Source organism: Natator depressus, chromosome 1 (genome assembly GCF_965152275.1).
Source record: "Natator depressus isolate rNatDep1 chromosome 1, rNatDep2.hap1, whole genome shotgun sequence".
Classification (NCBI taxonomy): domain Eukaryota; kingdom Metazoa; phylum Chordata; order Testudines; family Cheloniidae; genus Natator; species Natator depressus.
Genome location: NC_134234.1, coordinates 318,955,681 through 318,979,228, shown reverse-complemented (window position 1 = coordinate 318,979,228; position 23,548 = coordinate 318,955,681). Strand labels below are relative to the sequence as shown.

Sequence of the window (23,548 nt, the reverse complement as noted above, 5' to 3'; positions counted from 1 at the left end):
CAGCAATCCACAGGGGCAAGGGATGTTTACTTGGAGCTCACTACTGCTGGCCCCACCTCACCGCTCCTTTGGGTCCTCTTGCCTCTGGCACCACAGCTCTAACAGGAACTGTACTGATTTTGGCAGATCAGCAGCAGCAGCTAAAGAGGACCCAGAGGGAGTTTAATATAGCTCCCAGCTATAACAACTTCCTCCAGGATTTCTACACAGAATGCAGGGGACAGTGTTTTGTAGCTCACTAGATTCTGCGCAGGCCCTGCCTGCACGCCCAAATATCTCATAGATCACCCACAGGGTGCGTCAACAACATCCCAGAGAGCAGAAGATGGTGATAGGCAGGCAGGGGGATATCAGCCCTCTACAAGTGCATTTGCTAGGACAATATGGCCCAATTAATATCAATCTAATCTGTACCAGTGTCTATACAAGGCAGTAAATGTTTTTGAATGAAGCCCAGGTTGGTTCCAGGAACTAGAGGTAGATGAGCCTTGCCTCAGTACTAAGGCAACCAACTGAAGAAACTCATTACAGACAGAATAATGAAGGTTTTTTAATCTGAGTACCATTGAAGTCAAAGGGTCAGATCTTGGGCTTTGCAATCCTCTGGTAGCACAAACCCAGTGGATACAGTCTGCTGAGGATTCCCCAGAACAGAACCGATGCCACCTATCCTGGTCCCCCAGCAAAGAGACCTGGCCTGCATGGACCTGTCACCAGGCATCCCTGACTGCTGCAATCCTTGAGACAGTGGACAGCTCAGCAAAGAACAGCCTTTAGGCTGGAAGCAGGGTGGCTCAAAATTATATTTACTAACCTGCCCCACTGTGCATTGATCACAGCTTGGCTGCACTGAAGGATCTGGCCCAATGGATCCAGGACTGGACCTAAGCCACCTGAGTAGATATAATATGATCATCATATGAGCCCAGCTGTTTGGGGAATTCTAGTTAACTAACAGACTGTTCCTTGCAGTGTGCTAACAGCACTGTTATCATCGCTGTGCTTATGAGAGGAAATACCAGTGGGCAGTAGGTTCTATATCAGCTTGCTCTTCATAAGTCACTATAGTGGGGGGAAAATCAATATTTTCTGCTTCTCGTTTTCTGTATGACAACTTCTTCCAAATGGGAATTGTTTTGCCTCATTCCTAAGCAACAATCAGTGCAGCCAAATTGTACAGTGATGGGACTTGTATAGATGCCTGCAATAAACAATTATAGCCCTGATTCAGGAAGATACTTAAGCACCTGACTCAGTCCCACTGAGGTCAAGAATACCACCCTTGTGCTTAAACTTAGGCACATGCATAAGTACTTTCCTTAATCAGAATGGGCAGCACTCCAAAAACAGAATGGGTATTTTAAGACTCTGTCAGTGACGAATCAAAAATAAACAAGTCATAAGAAAATACTTGTCCTTTCAACATGTTATGTAATTTTCCTTTAGTCTTCAAATGTTATTGTAACAAGTACATACGAAACACAAATCTGATGGTTGCATTTGTACATGTGTGGCAATGTTATATCTAGAAATGGAAATTTGGGTGGGCCCCTACTTATAGTGGACAAGCAGTGAATAAAGGTCTGAAATCAGAGCAAATCATTTATATTAGACCTTAAGTTTCTTCAGTTTGTACATGTAAAATAAAGTTGGTATATGGAAACAGTTGGAACTTCTAACAGATTTGCACCACATGGCCACAACCTTTCAGTGAAATGCTGCTTGCACATAATTTGTTATATAAGAGGGAAGATCCCACCCAAATATTGCATCACAGTAATTTTGTCTTTGATTGGCCAAAGTCTACTACATATTTTAAAAATAGCATATTTGTTCAATATCTGAGCTGCTGCCTTCAGGGTGCATGGTTAAAATAAATACATCTTTTAAAAGCATGTTAATAAATTTACTTAAGTTTGGCATTTCCACAGGCTCAGATTTGGGTGGCTCTGGGTGCTAATTGGGTGGGCCATAGCCCATCCATAGCTACACCCATGATATGGGGTGAGATCCTCACCCCTGCTCCAGCTCCTTTACACCAGATAAAATTGAAGGAGCAGCATAAAAGGGCCCTGAACGCTAGTAATCCATGTAGGGGAGGATTCTCCCAACATAGGCACTGCAGAGACAATTGTAAGGCTGTTCTCTGAGAACCGCCGTATAAATCCAAGCTTAAGGGGTATGGGGGGAATGGGAGTGGTGGGGCCACACTCTGCCAACTCTGACTGAAGCTATTATGGGAGAATTTTTTTCCCAACATGATGTAATGTCTTTAATTGTACTGTTTAACCCATTCACAATATCAAGCTAGCTACAGAGCAACAACAAGGAATAGCTTGAAACTTTAAACCTTCATACTTAATTAATTATAATTAAATTTTATGTTTTTACCTTAAAGCTGCCAGCACAGAATGCATTCTGCTGCAACCATGTCAATTTTGTGAAGCCAGTTTTTGAATGCATGTTCTTTGCACCATTGGTCATTAAAACAGCAAAAATACTTTTTCTTTTTCACTGAGCCACTGTTCGACTGTCCCCTCACCACTGTCGTTTATGTTTTGGGTTTTTGTTTTGAACTATTAGCTAAATAGGTAATGTAATTTTTCTAGTGCTCAGTGGGGAAATGCAGTGAAAAAACAGGCAACTTTTAAGAGTGTACATGTGCGCAGTTATGGTAGTACTCCCGGTTTACATTACGTATTATGTCATTACGCTGCCAAGGGAAGGAAAAACACAGTGAGATGACACCGTTATGTTTTAACAATGAATGAACTTCTGTCTGAATTATGTGCATTCATTATATCAATTTATTTTCTTAAAATATCCTATTAAAATCTCCAAGATTGCTTTCAGTAGTCACCTGGAGATTGATGCCAATCAGGGAGGGTTGGCAACCCTTGACCAAAGCATTGCAGAGATTCTGGGCAGCACTGGCACCTGCCCCTAGGCCACTCCAAAGAGTCAGCACTAGCTCAGGTGTCCACAGCTGTCTGAGTTATGCCTGGGGCTATGGGGGCCAAGGGGCCATGGCCCTCCCACTTTTCAAAGTAGACGGGCCTGGCCCATCCACTTTTCTCCACAGGCCCAGGCCCCTGCCCCTCCTCTTCCCCCCCAAGGCTCCAACCCCCAGCCAGGCCAGAAGCTGGAGCCCGGCTCTGGAAAGAGCAGCCCGGGTAGCTGTGAGGAGCCATGGACCCTCCACCTGCCCAGGATGGGGGGACCCAAGAGCAGCCCCTGGCCCATGTCCTGCCTCCCGTGTCCTCTGCCCAGGGCAGATGGAAGGTCTGTGGCCCCCCACAGCTGCCCAGATGGCTCTTACCATGGCCTGGCTGTGGCTCTTTGGCCACTGAGGCCCCGCCCCCAGGCTGAGCTGGGTTGGGGTAAGAACTGCGTGGGCCACTCTGAGGAGCCACAGACCCTCCACCTGCCCTGGGTGGGTGACCTGGGGGGAGAGAACATGGGCCAGGGGCTGTTCTTGGGCCTCGGGGGGAAGAAGAGGGGCAGGGGTGGGGGGCAGGTCTCGTGGACCCCCCACTCTTAGGAAGAATCCATTGCCTCTGCCTGGGGCTGCTGTTCCCCATCCTCAAAACCAGTTCAGGATAGAGAGGGTGAAAAGATGATTTTGTGGCACCTTTCCTCTGGCCTGTGAATTCTGTGTTTCACTTCTAAGAGATACAGCACAGAATCTCACCTGTGCTAAGTTTTTATTGTAGTTTCCTTTTGATATATATATATATATATATATGTTGAATTAAACTTTTAAAATCTAAAACCAAAACATATGCAAAACAGTATGAAGTATCTTTCCCCGCCCCGCCAAAACATGGATTCAGACTAGGTCATGAAATGTTTATTCTGCTTTAACTATCATGTTGTTTTCAGGCTAATGTTATGCATGTTGCTGCACTGTAATCAGTTTTTATGTAAACAGTGCATTGTCCCCAGAGTGAGTTTAGAGAAACATACACCCACAGTGTATCCACAGATAATTACAGTTTTAGAAACAGTGTTTAAAGCATTATACTCTGCTCACAGAACGTCAGCAAGATGTACTAAATAGCAGGGCAGAGAAGTGACTTGGTGTAGATTACTAGTTTCATTTTGTTGTTTTACAGGCCCTACATGTCCATTGGAACACTACGTGATCAAGTCATTTATCCGGACTCAGTGGAAGACATGCATGAAAAAGGATACCAAGACCAGGATCTGGAATGTATCCTGCACATTGTTCATCTGTATCACATAGTTCAAAGAGAAGGAGGTAAATCCTATATTTTAGTAAATAATTGAACATTTCGCAGGCATAGATTTTAGTGTAATATTATGAAAATATTGGGCCCAATTCTCCTTCTCACGCCTGTTTTAAAACGTTGCAGCTCCATTGACTCCACAAGGTGCAAGTGAGAGGAGAATTAAATTCATTGTCAACTATCAGTTATATCTCCTATATGGCTTTGATCAAAGCAGGCATGTTTTAAGTAGTATTTTCTACAAGCATCCCCAGACTGACCTAGTTAAAAGTAACTAAACTACAGTGAGTGCCCTTAGAACCATCATGTTTACCACTTGCAGTATAAGTTACCATGGTATTGCCAGTATTCATCATTCTAAGAATAGGGGACACTGTAAATACCTCAGCGCAGTAAATGTCAAGATATTAATGTCTCCTGTTGTATCTAGGGAGCTGGAGCACTGGTGTCAATGTGTTTTTTGTTCTGTTGTGTTTTCTTATAGATTATTTTCATAGCTCTGGTCCCACCGATCCCTTATTTGTAGTTTGAATTGACTCCCTTTGTAGTGTGCGTTAGTAACTGATTTGTGACAGAACTACTAGCGTTTAAAAAAGCAGAAGGATACTCAGGAGGAGGCTGTACGAGAGCAGGTTGTGCAGCTATAGTTGGTGCTCCTTTAGGGGGAGGTACTTTAGGTGCAGTAATTCATGCTCTCGGAGACCAACTGTATCATTCTCACAGCGTAGTTCATCCCCAGTGGCTCAGGCAGTAGGAAACTGAAGCCTAGTTTTGAATTCCAATTCCTGCCTGGGAGTCCATTACTCTGCTAAAAGACCAGGATATTGGTTTCTTTCTGAAAAACATATTGTATTGGTGACTTTCTGTGGCACTGTGGAGTGGGGATAGTAATAGTTCCTGAGTGTAACATTAGTAATCACTTATGTCCATGTGTGTAATATTTTCCGTACTTATCCCATTTTTCCCAATCCACAATCCTGCACTCATATTTTTACCTAGGTTAACATTTCCCATGTGAAGAATTTAATGATTGTGTGACCTACTGACCTAAAAGCCATGATGGTTCTGCCCTTTGGGTTTTTGGGACATTGCCCTGATTGGATAAATATGAGAAAATAAAATCAAAGTAAATCAAATTTACTTTCATCTCCATTCACATTCAACATTCACATCTGTTAATATAACACACAGCATGAAACGTTTTACCAGAAGACAAAACTTGTTAGCCAGAGGTAGATGCAGAAGAGTCAGAGGGCCCAATTAACTAAATTGAGAATTTAAAATAACTATATTAAGTCTCAGTTTACCTTCTTTAATGGAAGGTGGGACCAAAAACAGAAGCAGTGAAAGCAGCTAAGCTGTGGCTGTTATGGGCAGCAGCAGAATGGACCCTGGGGATGAGGTGGGGAGGAAGTAATTTAAAAATAAACCCAAAACACAATAAATAAAGTCAGAGCTGAATATGAAGGATGGATCTATGTTTTTCCCCTGCTTTTTTATGCTATCTTTCCACTATGAACTCTTTTTCATAGTGGAAGGATATGTTAGACATTTTTTCCAAATAGCAGTTTTAGAAATATTTTCTAAAGAAAGACATTTCATATCAAGCATCTGTGCTATAATAGCAATAAGCCATCGCATGGTGTATGTTCATAGGGTGCCAACGCTTTCCTGAGGTCTGTGGAAGAGAAAGAAGGCCTCAACCATAGATGACTCATGCCTCTCAATATGCGGTGGGACACAATGTAAAGGGGAGGACATGTGACCGCCCCACAAGTCTCCTCTGCCCGGTGACCCCACACACACCCTGCCCAGCCCGGGGCCGCCATGCTCTCCCCACATTACCTGGCAGCTGGGCAGGGAGTGGGACAGAGCCGCTTCTGCCTGAGAGAGCCTGGCTCTCCATCTGGGTCCTTCTGCCAGGGACAGGGACCGAGCGAGCTGGATCCCCCTCTTCCACGCAGCATGTTCGGCCCCTGTCCCCAGCAGCCGAGTCCGGGCAGGGAACAGGCTGCCACTGCCTCCCAGCCAGGCTCTCTCAGATAGAAGTGGCTCCGTCCTGCTCCCCGCCCAGTTCTGGCTGCCAGGGAGAGCAGCCAAACATGCCAGGGGGAGCAGAAGAGGGGGAGGCGCAAGGAGATCAGGACAGAGCCTCTCTCCCTCCCTGCTCCCGGCAGGCCAATCTGGGGGGTACTTCACCCCCGCCCCCCCATGCATCATCTCTGCATGCGCCAGTATGAATTGCCTGCTGCGCTCTATCTGAACACATGCAGCTAATTAGAGAGACCAGTTGGGTGAGGTAATATCTTTTCTTGGACAAAGTTCCATTGGTGAGAGAGACAAGTTTTTGATCTACACAGAGCTCTTTTTCAGGTCTGGGAAGGTTACTTAGAGCCTCACAGCTAAATACAAGGTGGAACAGATTGTTTAGCATCGGTAGTTAGCACATATTCTAAGGCAGCATTTCTCAAACTTGGGGCCCCGCTGATCAACTCCTCCCCCTCCCTCCCAGCACCTCCTGCACACTAAAAGTCCGGCAGTGCACAGGGCGAAGGCATATCCCTCAGGCCCCAGGGGTGAAAGGGGGTCTCCACGTGCTACCCCCGCCCTGAGTGCCAACTCCACACCTCCCATTGGCTCGGAACTGCAGCCCATGGGAGCTGCGAGAGCAGTGCCTGTGGGCAGGGGCAGTGCACGGAGACCCTCCTGTCCCCCATGCCTAGGGATGAGAGAGGGATGTGCTGGTTGCTTTTGGGAGCTGGAGCCCTCACCCCCTCCCTGCCCCAGCCCAGAGCCTGCACCCTGCATCCAAACTCCCTCACAGAGCTCACACCCCTCACCCCCTCCTACACCCCAATCTCCTGCCCCAGCCTGGTGAAAGTGAGTGAGGGTGGGGGAGAGCAGGGGGCAGGGCCTTGGGGCAGGGCAAGGACTGAGTGGGGGTGCTTAAGGGTCCCTGAAAAAATTTAAATGACAATGGGAGCCCTTGGGTTGCTAAAGTTTGAGAACCACTGTTCTAAGGGACTATTCAAATGGAGTGGCCCATTAACACTTCTGCAGTCACAGGATCAAAAAAAATGGGGGGAGGGCTAGTGGAGTTACAGATTGTTGTAATAAACCATAATAAAGCAGTAACCATGCTGCACCTAAAGAGCAGCCATTACCAATAGTGCTATATACTACCAAGTGGAAGACCCAGAATCAAGGTCTTGATCTCTTGCTTCTGAGGCTGGAGGGCTTTCAGTCAGCCTTTCATCACTGCCCTCTATTCCTGCTCTCCTGCCTGACTTTCTATCCTCAGATTTGAACACACGCTTTATACAAATAATTCAAATGACAATATTATAATTAGTCTTATTGCAGGAGTACTCGGAGGCCCCAGACAGGGTCAGGGCCTCGCTACACAAGGTGCTTCACAAATATATGGTAAGAAAAGTCCCTGTCCCAGAGAGTTTGCAATCTAAGCAGACAAAGGGACCAGGAGCGGGTTATAACATACCAGCAAAAAAGTCAGAGGCATGATAAACTCACAGCTTGTTTGTTCCATTTCCCCCCTTCCTTCCTCTCCACAAGACAAGCAACATACAAAGGGTGCAGGAGAAGGATGGCAATCAAAATATGTGTACTTTTATATGCGTTACATACATTTTGCATATGTGCATGTTAATAGACATTATATACCTTTTTTAAAAATACACATTACTTTACCCAACAGGCCCTCATGTAACCATTATTAGTTTAGCCAATTTCTAGCAACACCTGTGGAATATCTGCAAGCTATTTAAACAATTTACATGTTTTTATTATTCTTAAGAAAAGGAGCAAGATGTATATCTATAACAAACAGCATTTCTCATTGTTTGCTGTTGTCTTTCACATCCCACTCCCTTTGTTTCCCATCCCTTGCTGTATTATGTCTCTGTTAGGGCTGTGCCCTGAGGATTTTACAGTTTGTCTATATTTTAATCGTCTGATTGCTGGGTACACATAATAAGGTGCTGTAAGGATTTGTGCTCCACTCCCTAGAGGTAGGGTTGAGAGCCAAATACAGCCTAGAGTAAGCAAGCCTGATTCTGATCTGATTTATACCAGAATAATCCCATTGTCTTCAGTAGAGTTACTTCAGATTTACATCAGTATAAATATAATCAAAATCTGGCCCAGAGGGTGCAACTGCTGTGGAAGTCTCTGGACCATATTCAGTGGTGATGTAAGCTCGCAGCCTGCACCCTCTCCTGCACACAAACTCCCTCCCAGAGGCCAATTCCTATTCCCATTATAGCCAATAGCAGAAATTCCATTTTACTGCACCGGGTCTAAGATTTGGCCTAAAATGAGTCAAAGTGGGTGTATGAGAACGAAAAATAACTTGCCCAGATTTGGCATTTAATAGATGTACTATCCACATGTAACGTACTCTCTATGGGGGCAGAAGCAGGATGTAACAGGAAACTCAACTAACCAGCAGGTACAAGAAAAATCAGGTCTTTTCCTCCCCAATAAATTAATTTATGCTGATCGAATCTGAACATTCCTAAACCCAAATTCAGCTCTGGTGCCAGCAGACAACTCCCAGTGTGAGGTGCATTCCCTTAAGCGAGGGGCTGAATTTGCTATCCATATCATTGTTCTCCACACCAACTTGTCAGGCTCTGGGTTCTACATGGTCAGGCATGGTAGCTGGACATGGGGTTAGGATTGGGCCACTTTGAAACCATGGCCCATGGACAGGCTGTGGGTCAGAACTAGGGTCAGAGTCCATGGACAAGCCAAATCAGGGTCACAGTCAGAAAACGAGTTGATGCCAGATTGGAGTCAGTCCAAGGGTCTGGGGGTCAGGAGGCTAATGCAAACCTGGAGCGGGGTCAGGGCAAGGCATGAACCAGGCTAAAGTAGATTGGGATAAGGCTGGGGGGCAGGAACAGGAGCCAGATCAAGAGCAGGCTGGAAGCCTAGGAAATCTGTAGTACTTAGGGCCCTACCAAATTCATGGCCGTGAAAAACATGTCCTAGACCGTGACATCTGATCGCCCCCATGAAATCTGGCTATTGTAGGGGAGACCAGATTTCACAGAGCTAGGCGGCCGGAGAGCGGCAGCTGCTGGCCAGTAGCCAAGCTGTGAAGGCAGCACAGCCACCAACAGCAATGCAGAAGTGAGGACAGCATGGTATGGTATGTCACCCAGCTCTGAAGGCAGCAGCACAGAAGTAAAGGCGGCAATACCATGACCTTCCTATAACAGCCTTGCGACCACCCCCCTCCACCCCAGCCTGCTGTGAAATTTCAGGTTTTAAATATATGAAACTGTGAAATTTACCATTTTTAAAATCCTGTGACCATGTAATTGACCAAAATGGACCATGCATTTGGTAAGGCCCAAGTAATATTGCAAAGCAGCAGAAGGGTTCCTGGCCAGGAAGTGCTGTTGCACAGACTGACTTGCAGCTCTGCAGGGTCAGTGAAATACTTGTGCCTGGCGGTCATTTGACCTGGGTCTTGCTCAGGGATAGGCTGCTGCAGCATACTGAGTGGTGAGTCACTGCAGGTTCTGTTGGAGCAGTGAGTCAGGACCAGCTGACAGGTTTCAGAGTAGCAGCCGTGTTAGTCTGTATCCACAAAAAGAGTGAGCTACCCCGGCCTGGCTGCAGGTTTGCCTCACATATCAGATGAGGGGCACTTACCCTTGTTTTCCAACAAGCTTATAATAGCCAGTTAATTTATACTACTGCTGGATTTGGTCCCAGATCCACAAAAAGGACACTGACAGTGTCTACTCAGCTAGGGGAACCTAATATTGTGTTTATTTATAAAGCCCACACTACAACACTGTGAAGGTGCTCAGGATGCTGTCCAATAATTTTACAATAAAATAAATGAATAGAAACATAAAATATATTAGAAATAATAATTAAAGCCATGGTTAACATTTGATGTTGAAAAGACATGGCCAGTAATCTAGATTAAAGAGTTAAAAAAAAATAAAAGTAAATATGGATCTGTAGAGCTTTAATTCCCCATCCTGGGTCAAAATGTGTACATATTTAGCAACTGTCAGTAGCACTGCAGCCTGGGGCAAACTGATCAGTTTATTACATTATAAAATCCCCAGATACCTGTTGTAACCTGCCTAGTGCTTGCCCAGTTTTGTCAGCCCAGGGACTGATGAACTACTAAGCAGGTGGAACTAGTTCATGACTTTGCAGCATTATTATTTTGCATTACGGTAGCTCCAGGAGCCTTTTCAGTACTTGGTTCCCATAGGCCTCGGCACTATATAGACATACAGACAGACCTGGCATATGCTCCAAAGACTTCAGTCTGATAACTATAGTTCTATTTATGCTTTTGTCAATGAAGCTGCTCCACCCCGATCTTCAATTTGCCTATTTTTCAGTGTTTCAAAAGAACATGTGACTGTCTATTGACCATTTTGCGGTAGCAGAGTGCAATCCTTTCCATGTAGACAGGACTCATGGGATGTACTTTACCAGATGTGCTCAGAACAAATGCCTACTTTTTGTTGAAAGTGGGAGAGGATGATCCAGGAGCCTGTACAAGGAACTGAATTGGTTTTGCAATCAAATTTAGAGTAGTTTTGACAAGAGCTTCCACTTACGATACTCTGGCCAAGAGCACCCAGGCTTAAACATATGCCATTCTGATAGTCTGGTTATTTTTTTTGCTTGATTGCTTTGTTACATATATTCTGTCATGTGACTAAACCAATCTTTTAACTGTGAAATGTCTCTAAATCCATTCTGAAATCCCACAGTTCTCCTTTCACAAACAACTTTGGAGAGATGTTTTCCTGCCATTTCTAAAATGAATATATATACAATACTCAATATTCTTTACACCTGTGTTGTGCAATCAGAGACTAAGGGGAAGTTATAAGGATCTGGTCCTTTAACCTCTCTGCCTTAGTTTCCTCATCTGTAAAATGGGGATAATTGCCTGTGTCACCGGGTGTTGTAAGCTTTATTGAAGTCTCCAAAGCACTGAGATCCTTTGCTGAAAGGTGCTATGTAAGTGCAAAGGGTTTATCCACATGCAATTGTTGCAGATATAAACTGTGAAGTTGATTTATTGCAAGCTACACTACTGACTGTTCAGAGGAAGAAATCAGAGCATTAGAAATTAGCATTAATTTTAAATTTACCCAACAGGTAACATTTATATTATGTTCCCTAACCATTATTAAATCCTTACGTTTCTAAGTCTCGTGGAGGGGATGGATGAGGAAGGCATTAGAGGGAATAGGGCAGCGGAAACAAACAAAAATACTAGTATACAGTTAAAGTATAAGTTAAAGCAGAATCAAACCTGGCGATTTTGCCTTGATAAATGGAGGTCACATCTTTTTTTGGAGGGGAGCATAGGGGAGTTTACTAAACAGGTCATGTTCCCTCCATTTCCCAGCAACCTTTCCTCTCTTTTGCCTTCCACCACTCTTGTACCATATCTGGTATAGGCTGTAAGTGGGCACAGTCCCCACTCTTAGTACATGCGAACACACAGAGACCACTTTGGATCCAGAACATCCATCCCAATACATTCCTGGGGTTCCCTTTTTTATTAACGTAAAAGGAAAGAGTATATAAGCATCAGCCTCAGTTACTTCCTGAGTTTAGTTGATCGCATGGCTACTACTCTCTGTCCCTACCCCAGTTCCCCTTGTCTTAAACAGACACACCAAAACTTCTGTTCCCCTTGGTTGGAGGTCACCAGACCCATGGCATCTGTCTGCTGGGCTGAGTCTGCAGAATAGCACTCCATCTCAGTGCTGTGCTGGGTCGTAGCACCTGGGACACCCTGTCATAAAGAGCCCTCACATTCAGTTATCACCAGTGGCAGAAAGTTCACCCAAATGGTAACTCAAGAGGGAGACAATTAGGCAACTTTCTTTAAAGGAAATCCGCTGATAGGAAGCAATATACACGCCATATACTGAGATCCAGATAGATCCTCCAGATTTGAGTCCAATGTAATTATAAGAAATAATAGAACCTAGGACTGAAAAAGTTGTATTTCTCTGTCATTTATGTGCATGTACATATATGAATAATGTCATTGTGTTACTATATATTTTACAATCGGGTAGACAGAAAATTCCAGGAATTCAGCTCACAGCATTACTGATTCCCATTTTCATTTAGCTTGACTTTCCATCAGGAGACTTACTGAGGCTTCTTAAATTACAAAGGCACAGCCCTGGTGGGCCCTGGCACAATTCCAACAATGCCATTGTGTAGTCAGAAGCCTACAGCACCTTTGCAAAACCCTGCCTGCACTTTTCTAACCATAGACCAAAGCCAAGAAATGACACAGCCTAACTTGCTTACTTGACCTTGTTTATGGTGTTATCTGGCAACTGTTCGTTTTTGATCAGGCAGCGGAAGCAGCAAAAGGTCTTTGTGGATCTCTTTATTCCTCTAGTTTCAGTGGTGTTGGGTTGATCTGGAAATATATCCTCCTCCTCTTCCACCCCCTCTCCCACCTGTCAGACAGTCTGTCTCTCTCCTCTGTAAATGATTGATTGGGAGAAATGTGCTTACCCTAGTTTCTCCCTTTTAAAAATAATTTCTTGTTTTGCACTGTTCTATCAAGCTTAATTTTATTAAAATCTTAATTTTAATAAGGTAGCCTGTATAATGTGAGGCGTATGCCATAATGCTGACATAAACACAATTCCACAATAATAAGAATAGCAAATAAAATGCATTCGAATAGGGTTTTTTTACTGATTTTTCTATGAGGAAGAGATGGTAAAAAGATTTATGGGAAAATCTAATTATATAAACAGTGTCAAATGTTATAGAAATTGTGGGTTACCTTTTTATTAAAGGGGTGGAGAGGTTTGCATGCGAAAAAAAAATCTGTGTGCGCACCCGTGCTGTACAGGTACCCAGTTTGTGTTAGCTGCCCATTTGTGCATACAGTCTGCATTCACAGTGCAGAGGCATGTGAGTGACATTTCTAACTGGGTCACCAAAAATCTGAGCGGACATCATTCTCACCTGCAATAGCAAGGGAGTCACTCTGTAACTGTTTATAGTTTTATATTTTGACTCATTGAATTCTCATTTATTTTCTTAAATTTCCTTTCTCTTTATCCTGTAGGTTGATTATTTTAAAATTCTTATTCAACTTTTAAGGAAGTGTCGCATTATCCCATGGGAAAGTAACATGTCAGGAAAAAAAAAAAGAAATAGATTTACCCAGCTGAAAGAATACATTTGTCAGAGGTGACATGTAAACATTTCAGAAGTGCATAAGTGACTTAGGAGCCAAATCTCATTTTCAAAATTGAAGTGGGATTTAGGAGCCTACTTCAAATAAGACTATGGGATTTAGGATCATAAGTGTCTTAGGCACTTTGGAAAATTTTACCCAGCGCCTTGATCTACCTCTTCTACCACACCACTGGGAATTTTGTTTCTGCTTTAAATCGAGGATTGCAGGCACGCAGGAACTTAATTTTCTGTGGTTTCCTGTTTTGTACATTATGGTTCCCTGTTTTGTTTGTATCTTTTTGAAGGCTGGGATGCTGTGATGGACTGGAGAGATGTCTTATCAGGAGGAGAAAAGCAGAGGATGGGCATGGCTCGCATGTTTTATCATAAGTAAGTGTATTCACTTGCTCTTCAGGCAGCCAAGCTTTGGAGGCTTGCAAAAATGGTTTGAGCAGTGATAGTCGTTATACCCCCCACACAGTACTGATTGGCAGTTGCACAGGAAAAGAGACTTCACAGTTTGTAAGAGGTGTGTGTATGAGATCTGCTTTTTAGTTTGGGTGATGCTTCTTGTTTCTGCTTTAATTTGTCACTAAAAGCATTGCGTTTTCCAGACATTACTCTCCTTAGCATCAGGAACAAAAATGATCACATTGGGGCAATCCTAGAAATATCGTGGGAAATATCGTCATACGGGGGATGTGAGTTTGAGACCTATCCTTTGGACCTTTACTCTTGGACCACATGAGGCTGGAAACTCTGCAAAGGCAACACACTCAGCACCTGGAGGGATAGAAGCATCTTGAGTTGCTCTTTAGTTACTTTCTGATACATTAACACTGCTGAGTAATACAAGGTCAGCCCTGCACCCAGAAGTTCCACCACCATGCACAGAGCAAGATCAGGAAGTGAAAGCCATTAACACTTATATTGCAGTACTGCCTAGAAGCCAGACAGGTATGGGCCTCGCTGTGCTAGGTGCTGTACACACCGATACCAAATAACAGTCCCAGCGTGGGATTCAAACCTAGATTCCCTGTTGGGTATTTTATCTAATCAGAACATAAGAATGGCCACACTGGGTCAGATCAGTGGCCTATCTAGTCCAGTCCAGTCCCCTCTCTCTGATAGTGGCCAGTGCCAGATGCTTCAAAGGGAATGAACAGAAAAGAGCAGTTTTGAATAATCCATCCCCTCTCATCCAGTCCCAGCTTTTGGCAGTTGGAAGTTCAGGGACAGCGGCACATGGGGTTGCTATTAGTCAGGCTGGACCTATCCTCCATGGATTTATATAATTCTTTTTTGAACCCAGTTAATCTTTGGCCTTCAAAACATCCCGTGGTAATGAGTTCCACAGGCTGATTGTGTGTTATGTGAAGAAGCCTTTCCTTTTGTTTGTTTTAAACCTGCTGCTTGATCATTTAATCAGGTGACCTCTACTTCCCTTTTGCAAAGGGGTAAATAACACTTTTTCTCCGCACCAGTCATGATTTTATAGACCTCTGTCATATCCCCCTTTGTCATCTCTTTTCTAATCTGAACAGTCCCAGTCTTTTTAATCTCTCCTCCTATGGAAGTTCTTCCAAACCCCTAGTCATTTTGGTTGCCCTTCTCTGCACCTTTTCCAATTCTAGTGTATATATGTGTGTGTGTATATATATATATATATATATATATATATATATTAAGATGGGTCAACCAGATCTGCATGCAGTATTCCAAGTGTAGGCATACTATGCATTTATAGACTGGCAATATGATATTTACTGTCTTCTTATCTATCCCTTTCCTGATGGTTCCTAATATTCTGCTCACTTTTTGGAGTGCCACCGCACATTGAGCGAATGTTTTTAGAGAACTATCAATGATGCCAAGATCTCTTTGATTGGCAACAGCTAATTTAAACCACATCATTTTGTATGTATAGTTGGGATTATTTTTTCCAGTGTGCATTACTTTGCATTTATTAACACTGAATTTTGTCTGCTGTTTTGTCACTCAGTGGATGACTGGGTTTAGTGAGATCCCTTTGTGACTCTTCACAGTCAGCTTTGCACTTAACTATCTTGAGTAATTTTGTGTCATCTGCAAATGTTGCCACTTCTCTGTTCACCCTCTTTTCCAGATCACTTATGAATATGTTGAACGGCACAGTTTCCAGTACAGATCCTTGGGTTACTCCACTATTTACCTTTCTCCATTGTGAAAACTGACTATTTATTCCTACCCTGTTTCCCATCTTTTAACCAGTTACTGATCCATGAGAGGACCTTCCCTCTTATCTTACTTTGTTTAAGAGCCTTTGACACAGGACCTTGTCATAGGCTTTCTGAAAGTACAAGTACACTATATTAGCTGGATCACCCTTGTCCACATGTTTGTTTGACTCCTTCAGAGAATTCTAACAGATTGGTGAGACATGATTTCCCTTTACACAAGCTGTGTTGACTCTTCCCCCAACCTATCATGTTCATCTCTGTCTCTGATGATTTTGTTCGATGGTAGTCTATCTATTCCATTCCAAAGGCAGTAGTGTAGTAGTTCTAGGGTATAAGCCTCACGTGTGTAATTTAATATCAACCTATTTTGAGTAGCTGCCCACTATATTCTTTTGTCAGCCAGAATGGCTGCCTGTAAGCAGCGTAAAGCATTCCCTTCCCTCAGGTGCTGTATTCTTCCATTGTGGCCTGGGGGGTAAGAGAGTGTGATCTGGTATTGAGCCTAGATCTCTCGAATGGCAGAGCAATGCTTTATCACTGATCCACCAAGCTGGGCTCCTAGGTAAGGGCTTTTAATGTATTTTTATTAGAACTTTGGAGCTTCTATGATATTGTACAGCATTTGCAAACTTCTCACTAATCTGCTGCATGTAGAGTGAAGCCTCTACTCTACTCCCATGCACTAGTGGGTTATAATTAAAGACCAAGGCAGTTTTACCTGAGTAAGGGTTTGAGGAGTGGGGCCATTGTGCTGTTGCATACTAGCTTACAGTACTAGATGAGTCACGGTGGTCTCTGAAAACAAGTTCTCACCCAACAAGCATCATCTCTGTTCTTTAAATTAAGCATTGTATGCAGTGTGTAGGAATGTTGTGCAAAAACTAAATGAGGAACACGTTTTCTTTTCTTTTGAAAGACCAAAATATGCATTGTTGGATGAATGTACAAGTGCTGTAAGCATTGATGTTGAAGGAAAGATATTCCAAGCTGCAAAAGGTTCTGGGATATCCTTGCTTTCTATCACACACAGACCTTCTCTTTGGTGAGTATATCCAAGTACTTACAATGGGGGGTTATTTTTAGCTTTCTACCAGATGATAGACTCACTTTTCTTCTGTGCTCCAGTACACTTGTTAATTCAATATCTATGCTCCTTTTAAAATAACTTGACTACAATAATAGACATGGAACTGCATTTAGCATTGATTTTCTCCCTTTTATGTACACCTATTTATTTCCTTTTTTTAATGCATTTGAATTTTTCACTCTTAATAGCAACATGCAGATAGCGAAAGAGCCAATTAATTATTACATCATGTCACAGCTGCAGCAAATATCACCATATTATTCTGTAAACACAAAGGGAAAAGATAAATAGAATGGCTACTTCTCAGGCAGGTTGTCCATTGCTTGGAAGAAGAAGATGGCCAATATGTCACCAAGATAATCTCCTCCTTTGTCTTTCACAAGTAGGGTGACCAGATGTCCCCTTTTTTTTTTTTTTTAAGGGACAGTCCCGATTTTTGGGTCTTTTTCTTTTATAGGCTCCTATCACCCTCCACCCCCGTCCCGATTTTTCACATTTGCTGTCTGGTTACCCTATTCACAAGGAGGAACAGACCCATCATTTTTAGCATCAATTATGCATTCTAATCCTGCAATGTTTTTTTACCTCTTAGTGCACCCCCAAGCAGGAAATCTGTTACTAAATGGGAACTGTTAGTTCTCAAGTCCAAGTTCTCCACTGCCGCCTCCTTTTTTTATCCTGTGACAAAAGGCTTTGTGCCCTCTTGACCTCACAGTTGAAATATGCTGTATTACTGTCCCATTCCCTTAGCTTCTCTGAGAAAAGGATTGCTTCCGCCATATTCCTCCCTAGTCAGTGAGACTAGTCACAGAGCAAAAAGTAAAGCATGTATAGGATTGGGGCCTAAATTATGAAAAAAACTCAAATGACAGGAAATCTGGAAAAATAGATGTTTGCCACCCACAAGCTCAGCTCCCATATTCCACTTATTTTTAAAAGAGATTAGATTACATTAAAAATAAAAAAACCACTTTAAATATAAAAAGGGGCAAGCTTATTTTAAAATCACTGGATAAGAAAGCAAGTATCTAGTTAAATATGGGAGTGGGGGAGAGGTGTCTAGCCTACAAGAGAGTTAGATCCCAGAGGGAGCTTCTGTGTATTGGTTTGGACTGAAGGTCTTTGGAGGTCTATGTCCCCACTGTTTTTACTTGTTTTCAGATAATTATGCTGGTCAGGCAGGTTTCCAGTTCCTCTTGTGATCTCCATTTGTTTATCAAAATTATCAACTGATCTGATCGTTTGATAGCAAGAGAGACAAATTTTAATACATCCATTTCATAGACTTGTGGGGAATATACACTGTGTGTATTGGTCTTAAGTGGGAAGAAGGAAGTACCAAATTCTGAGATTTAGACTTAAAACGTCTTCAACTCAGCTATGCTTCCCAGGATATTGCCATGCAGAGACAGAAGATCAGATTATGAACTGTTCTCTCTTCCTCAAGGATAACACTGGACAATACCAGTTTTTTATGTTCCATGCAGCAGATAGTCTGAGATGGCTGATTAATGCTGTCTGGGAGAGCAGCCAATTTTCTTCTCAGGACAGTGTCTTCTTTCTAATTTATGTGACTTTTGGGAGTGGGTATAAGAGGATTGGTTAAACAATCTGTGCTATACAGAACAATGCATGTGAAGTGGTCATTATAATGATACAATTATATCTCATCTGCTGATTATGTCAAACTGCGGAAGTTTATTAATTTATCAAATCTCCTTTATGGAATTACATGACTTTGATAATCACCACTTTGTGATGTAGTTCAACATCAATAAACTTCACTTTCAATTACCCAGCTCATAACAGCACATCTGCTGGAAACCCCGCCCCCCCATGTTCTTAAATGTCTGTATGTGTCTTGAAAAAGTCAATGTGCAAATCTTGTAATATTTCTTTGAGCACACGCCCTGCTGCTGATTGAAAGATCTATGACACCTGTGCTGGGTTGTTTTTTTTTTCCACTACTTGCAAATCAAGGAACACTGGAGAACTGAAGCGTTTGGACAGGCAAAGCTTTCAGTCAGGGCTTGAAATTCAGGAAAAATGACATGCAACATAAAATAAATACAGTTGCACCAATAGCATTCTGATGCACCCAGTCCTGCAAAATATTGGGACCTGTGGACTTTCTGGTAAAAAGGTATAATATCACACAGAAAGTAACAAATAAAATTAAATGGTCTATATGCTCCCTTCATTCTGTGGAGTGGAAGGGGTCATTTTATATACATGGGGGCTTGGGCTTGTGTAGAGGTCCCATAGCTGTGGAGTTGTGATGTCCTTGTGTGAAGGGGACTCCCTGCAGCTTGAGGCATTCTGCTCAGGTAAGTGCACATTAGAGAGCAGCTGCTGATTCTCTTCAGGTGGGTGGGCAGGAGAGAAGGATTTTCCTTGGCTGGTTGAGGAGGTGTAGAGGTCTCAGCTGCTTTGGTGAGTGCAGCCAGGAAAGGGGGCTCCCTGCTGCCATTCCCCTATGGACAGAGCCCCAGATGCTGCTGCTGTTACAGTATCTGAAGAAACAGGGCTTTGCCTGGCAGCTGCTGTTAGGGCAGCACAGCCTCAGCCGCCATTGCCATTCCTTGTTGGGCAGCCAGGAAGTGGGGGACAGCCACCTCCACCCCCTGAAGCCAAAGGCCCTGGGGTGGCACCCCTAATAACCCAGTTGAGGGCGCCCGCCAGCACCACCTCAGCAGGGAGCTCTGAGAGGGCGGGGGGCTCAATTGCTGCAAACCGTGGCTTGTCTTTGTCTACACTCAGGGGTCAGCACCAGTGCAGCTACGTAGACTGCTGACCGGCAACTGCTGAATCCCTGTGTAGGCAAGGCCTTAGGGTAAGTCCCAGTGACTTTCAGTGAGACTTAGGCTACAAAGTGCTGAAGTCTCTTTTTGAAAATGGGACTTAGGCTTCCAAGTCACATACTTGCTTTTAAAAGCTTTTCCCAGTGACTGTAAAAACGGTCCGTTCTCAGCCATGGTGGTATTGCAGTGTGAAGATGTTTTATACAAAAGTGCCTTGCTCAAAGTCTGCCTTAAGGCACTTAACACCCAGGAATCTCAAACCTTACTTACAAAAATGTCCCTAAAGCCATTACTAATATTTTAAATTCTTCTGCAGGAAGTACCATACTCACTTGTTGCAGTTTGATGGAGAAGGAGGCTGGCGTTTAGAACAATTGGACACTGCTATCCGCTTATCACTCAATGAGGAAAAACAAAGACTAGAATCCCAGCTTGCAGGAATTCCTGAAATGCAGCAGAGACTGAATGAACTTTGTAAAATCTTGGGAGAAGATTCAGTGCTTAAAACAATGGATAAAGAGGAATAAATATCTTAATTTATGTTTGATATTTTTAATTATTTTTAGTTAAAAGCTTTATAAATTTAACAACACTTGTTTGCATGCATTGTGGTAGGCTTAGAGCATAGAAAAATGTAGTCAGCAAAAAATAGGGCTTTATAAGATTTTAGCATTTTGGTATTAAGGAAGAAAGTAGTTTGAACCCTGAAAAGTAGATCAGCAAATGCACTGTGTACAAGATTAGTCATGAGAGCTTACAGTAATTCCTAGTGAAAGCCCAATTCACCTTTGTTACTGGCACAGTTAGATGTGCTTGGTGAATTCTTGCTTGGGAGTTGATGAGCAGAATGTGCTCTCATGACAGAATGCCCTGTGCATATGATATGCCTGCTAAACAAAGCAAATCTGGCGGCATGGAGCAATGCAAGGCAGGCTTTGGGTGAGTATGCACATGCATGCAAAAATCTAGTTTGGGTACAAGGAAACATTTTGCTGTCTATGTGAAACTGATCTGTTCCTCAGCTGAGCTGTATGCATGTTGTTAGTTGCATTTCCCTAGGAAATAACAACATGACAGGCAGCCCAGAAAATAACTGTCATAACAGCAGCCATCCAACTGTCCTTTCAACCAATTAACAGGGCTTTAACAAGACAGATAATACACACGTAGAGTACAGAGTGCCACAATGCATAATTTAAGAAGCCTTTTTTCCTCAGGACATGTACATTAATTCCTAGTAACCTTTCAAGGGATTATGAATGCGAATGCCCATTATACAGTATACTCTGGTAGGCAAGGCATTGGATCCTGAGTCAGGAGACTCAGGTTCTGTTCCTGGCTCTGCCACTGACCTGCTGTGACCTCGAGCAAGTCATTACCCCTCTCTGCCTCATTTCCCTATCTATAAAAAGAGGATAAGACGACTCACCAGCGTAAGGCACTTTGTGATGGATGGATGAAAAGACCTATCTAAGATCCAGGTCTTTTTATTAATGCACCCTTTAGTTTTCATGAGCTACCACCCTGATAATAAAAATGCCCAGCAATTAGAGTTCTTTAAAATGTTACAGCCCTGTGTAACCATCAGTTAATGCCCACAGCCCCTCAGAAAGGTGAGTAAACATTGCTATCCTCATTTACAAAATGGGAGAACACACAAGTTTGCAGCCATGTTTTCAGAAGTCTAATTGTATGTGCATCTGTTTTTTACCTCAGTGGGAGCTGTGGTTGTTCTGAACCTCTTGACAGTCAGCCTGAAGATGCCTCAAATGCAGCATGCTTCTGGAAACATTGACCTTCTTAGCACCTCGCTCAAGGCCAAACATGCAGTGAGTCAGGGTGAGAGACAGGAATAGATTTGAAGCGCTCAAGTTCCAGTTCCTCGAGAACACAGTGCCTCTGACCTTCCAGATAAAAGGTTTGCTGCATCCATATTTTACTTGACAGCAGCACAAGGGTAGATGAGACAGGATGAAGAGAGTGCAGTCCAGAAATGTGCAACGATCCCTTCCCCCTCTGGTACAACAGGCCACTCATAATGGACAGCTCTGGAAGGTAGAATAGGAAGGGACGGCTTTTGAAAGTGTTTAGTCTGCTTTGAGGAAACAAGAGAGGCTAAGCAGAGAGAAATTGGATCTGAAGTTTGGTGGGTCTGTTTTAAAAGAAAAACAGTTAATTGTTAGGGGATTGCTGTGTGACCGGTGCTTTGCAGGCTGACAAAGCTCCGTTGCAAAACACAGGCGATGTATTAAGGCTCAGGGAGGGTTTAGGCCATTTGCTTAGCTGTACTCACTGCTAGCTCTTCCATGGGGTACTTCAGACTGGAGTTGCATTGACATTAATTGCAGAGACGGAAGCTCAATACGCTTGTGCTAGAAAAGACTCCAAAACGCCAGCAGTTTGCCACTGCCCTTAGCTGAGGTTTCTGTCAGGAGGAGATCAGCTGTCATTCCTGCTAGTGCTCCACAGAGGACTCCAGCGCCATCCTGACTGTGCCCCATTTCTGGTAAGCGCCACCCACTTTTCACAGTTCAAGAGAGGCTGTTGTTTTGTGGCAATGCAGCAACCTAACAGACATTTATCTGTACCTAGAGATTGCAGCATCTGAGCCACTCACAATCTGTAATATCCTTAGCCTCACAACACTCTGTGCAGGGGAGAAGTGCATTGTACAAAAAGACAATGTGACTTGTTCAGGGTCCCAAAGGAAGGGTGGGGTAGGCAGGGAATTGAACCCTCAGCGAGATCAGCCAGCCAGCTAGCTCAGGAGGCAGGAATGATACATGACCCCCCACCCCTTGTCTCTGCCTCTGTGGGCACTGCCCTTTCAGAGTCATTTCACGCCATGAGTGTCTAGTCTCAGCACCAGGGTGTGCAGAAGACCCCTCCTTGTCCCACATTCTCAAAAGGTGTTTAGGCGCCTAACTTCCATTAATTTCTCTGGAAGGTGGGAGCCTACATATCTTCGAGGGACTGGGCCCTTTTGCCTATTTTTCCCCTTGCACGCCCATGCAGAGCTAGCCACAGCTGAGCTCATTGGTTTAAGGAATTTCATGTGCTAAAATCATAATGGAACCAGGGCCAGATGCTGGATTGTGCAGAGCACTTCTGGGTGGGCTGTGAACACCCTCAAACTCTGTTCAAATTAATGGAAACTCAGGGTACTCAGCACTTCACAGGATCTGACTACTACAGGAGAAAAGGCCTTGAGCAGAATTAACACCTTTCCCCATTCCTGAGATTATATTATCTGGAAAAAAAATTTAAAATACAAATTATCCAGCAAAACTAATTCATTGAAGGTCAGGGGTTTTTTTGTTTTAAACATGTTTAAAAACAGTCTCTGCTCTCTGGCTATTAACACTGTAACTGCAATGAATGTTTGCTTTACTGATCAGTTTTGGTTCTATGCTAATTTCATCATTTAGGGTTGGATTCTATTCTCATAGATCAAACTCCAGTAAAATCAAAGGGAGTTGTGTCTGCACGAGGAAAGCAGGACTGGAGAATTTGCAATAGTAACTTCCTCCCTAAAGCCACTAAAATTATTTGAATTCTATAATATCCTTTTGGTAAACTCAAATTTATCTTTGTGCATGTGCAAGTCTTTTTATAAACTTATGTCCAGAGGTTTCAACAATATAGGGTATAGAATGTTTATAAAGATTAAAATGAATGAATTGCTCAATCAATGTTGTCTTTGTTCTGTTTACATTTGGTTTAATGCCCTTTAAAAGCAGATCATTTTTAATGCAATAAATTATGCTTTACAGTTGTAATTTATTTCAACACCAAATAAATTCATGGCATTTGCTTTACAATTGTCCTGTGTTTTTGAACCATTCAAAAAGCAGTCCAAGGAGCACGTGAGATCTCTGCCTGCACTATACTAAGAGAGCACCCGGATAGGGCTGGAGTGGCACTACATTCCTGAAAGAGGTAAAAACTTCATGGGAT

At 43.2% G+C, this 23,548-nt stretch overlaps 1 protein-coding gene across 1 annotated transcript in view; it reads left to right on the top strand.

Annotated features, from left to right (window-relative positions):
• The window catches only part of ABCD2 (ATP binding cassette subfamily D member 2), a 77,192-nt gene extending 53,849 nt beyond the window's left edge, over window positions 1–23,343 (top strand). The window contains exons 7-10 of the mRNA XM_074942445.1: window positions 4,116–4,261; window positions 13,790–13,874; window positions 16,620–16,745; window positions 19,908–23,343. Coding sequence (XP_074798546.1) covers window positions 4,116–4,261; window positions 13,790–13,874; window positions 16,620–16,745; window positions 19,908–20,118 — 568 coding nt within the window. The 3' untranslated portion in view covers window positions 20,119–23,343. The remainder of the gene's footprint in view (window positions 1–4,115; window positions 4,262–13,789; window positions 13,875–16,619; window positions 16,746–19,907) is intronic.
• Window positions 23,344–23,548: the final 205 nt, after the last annotated feature.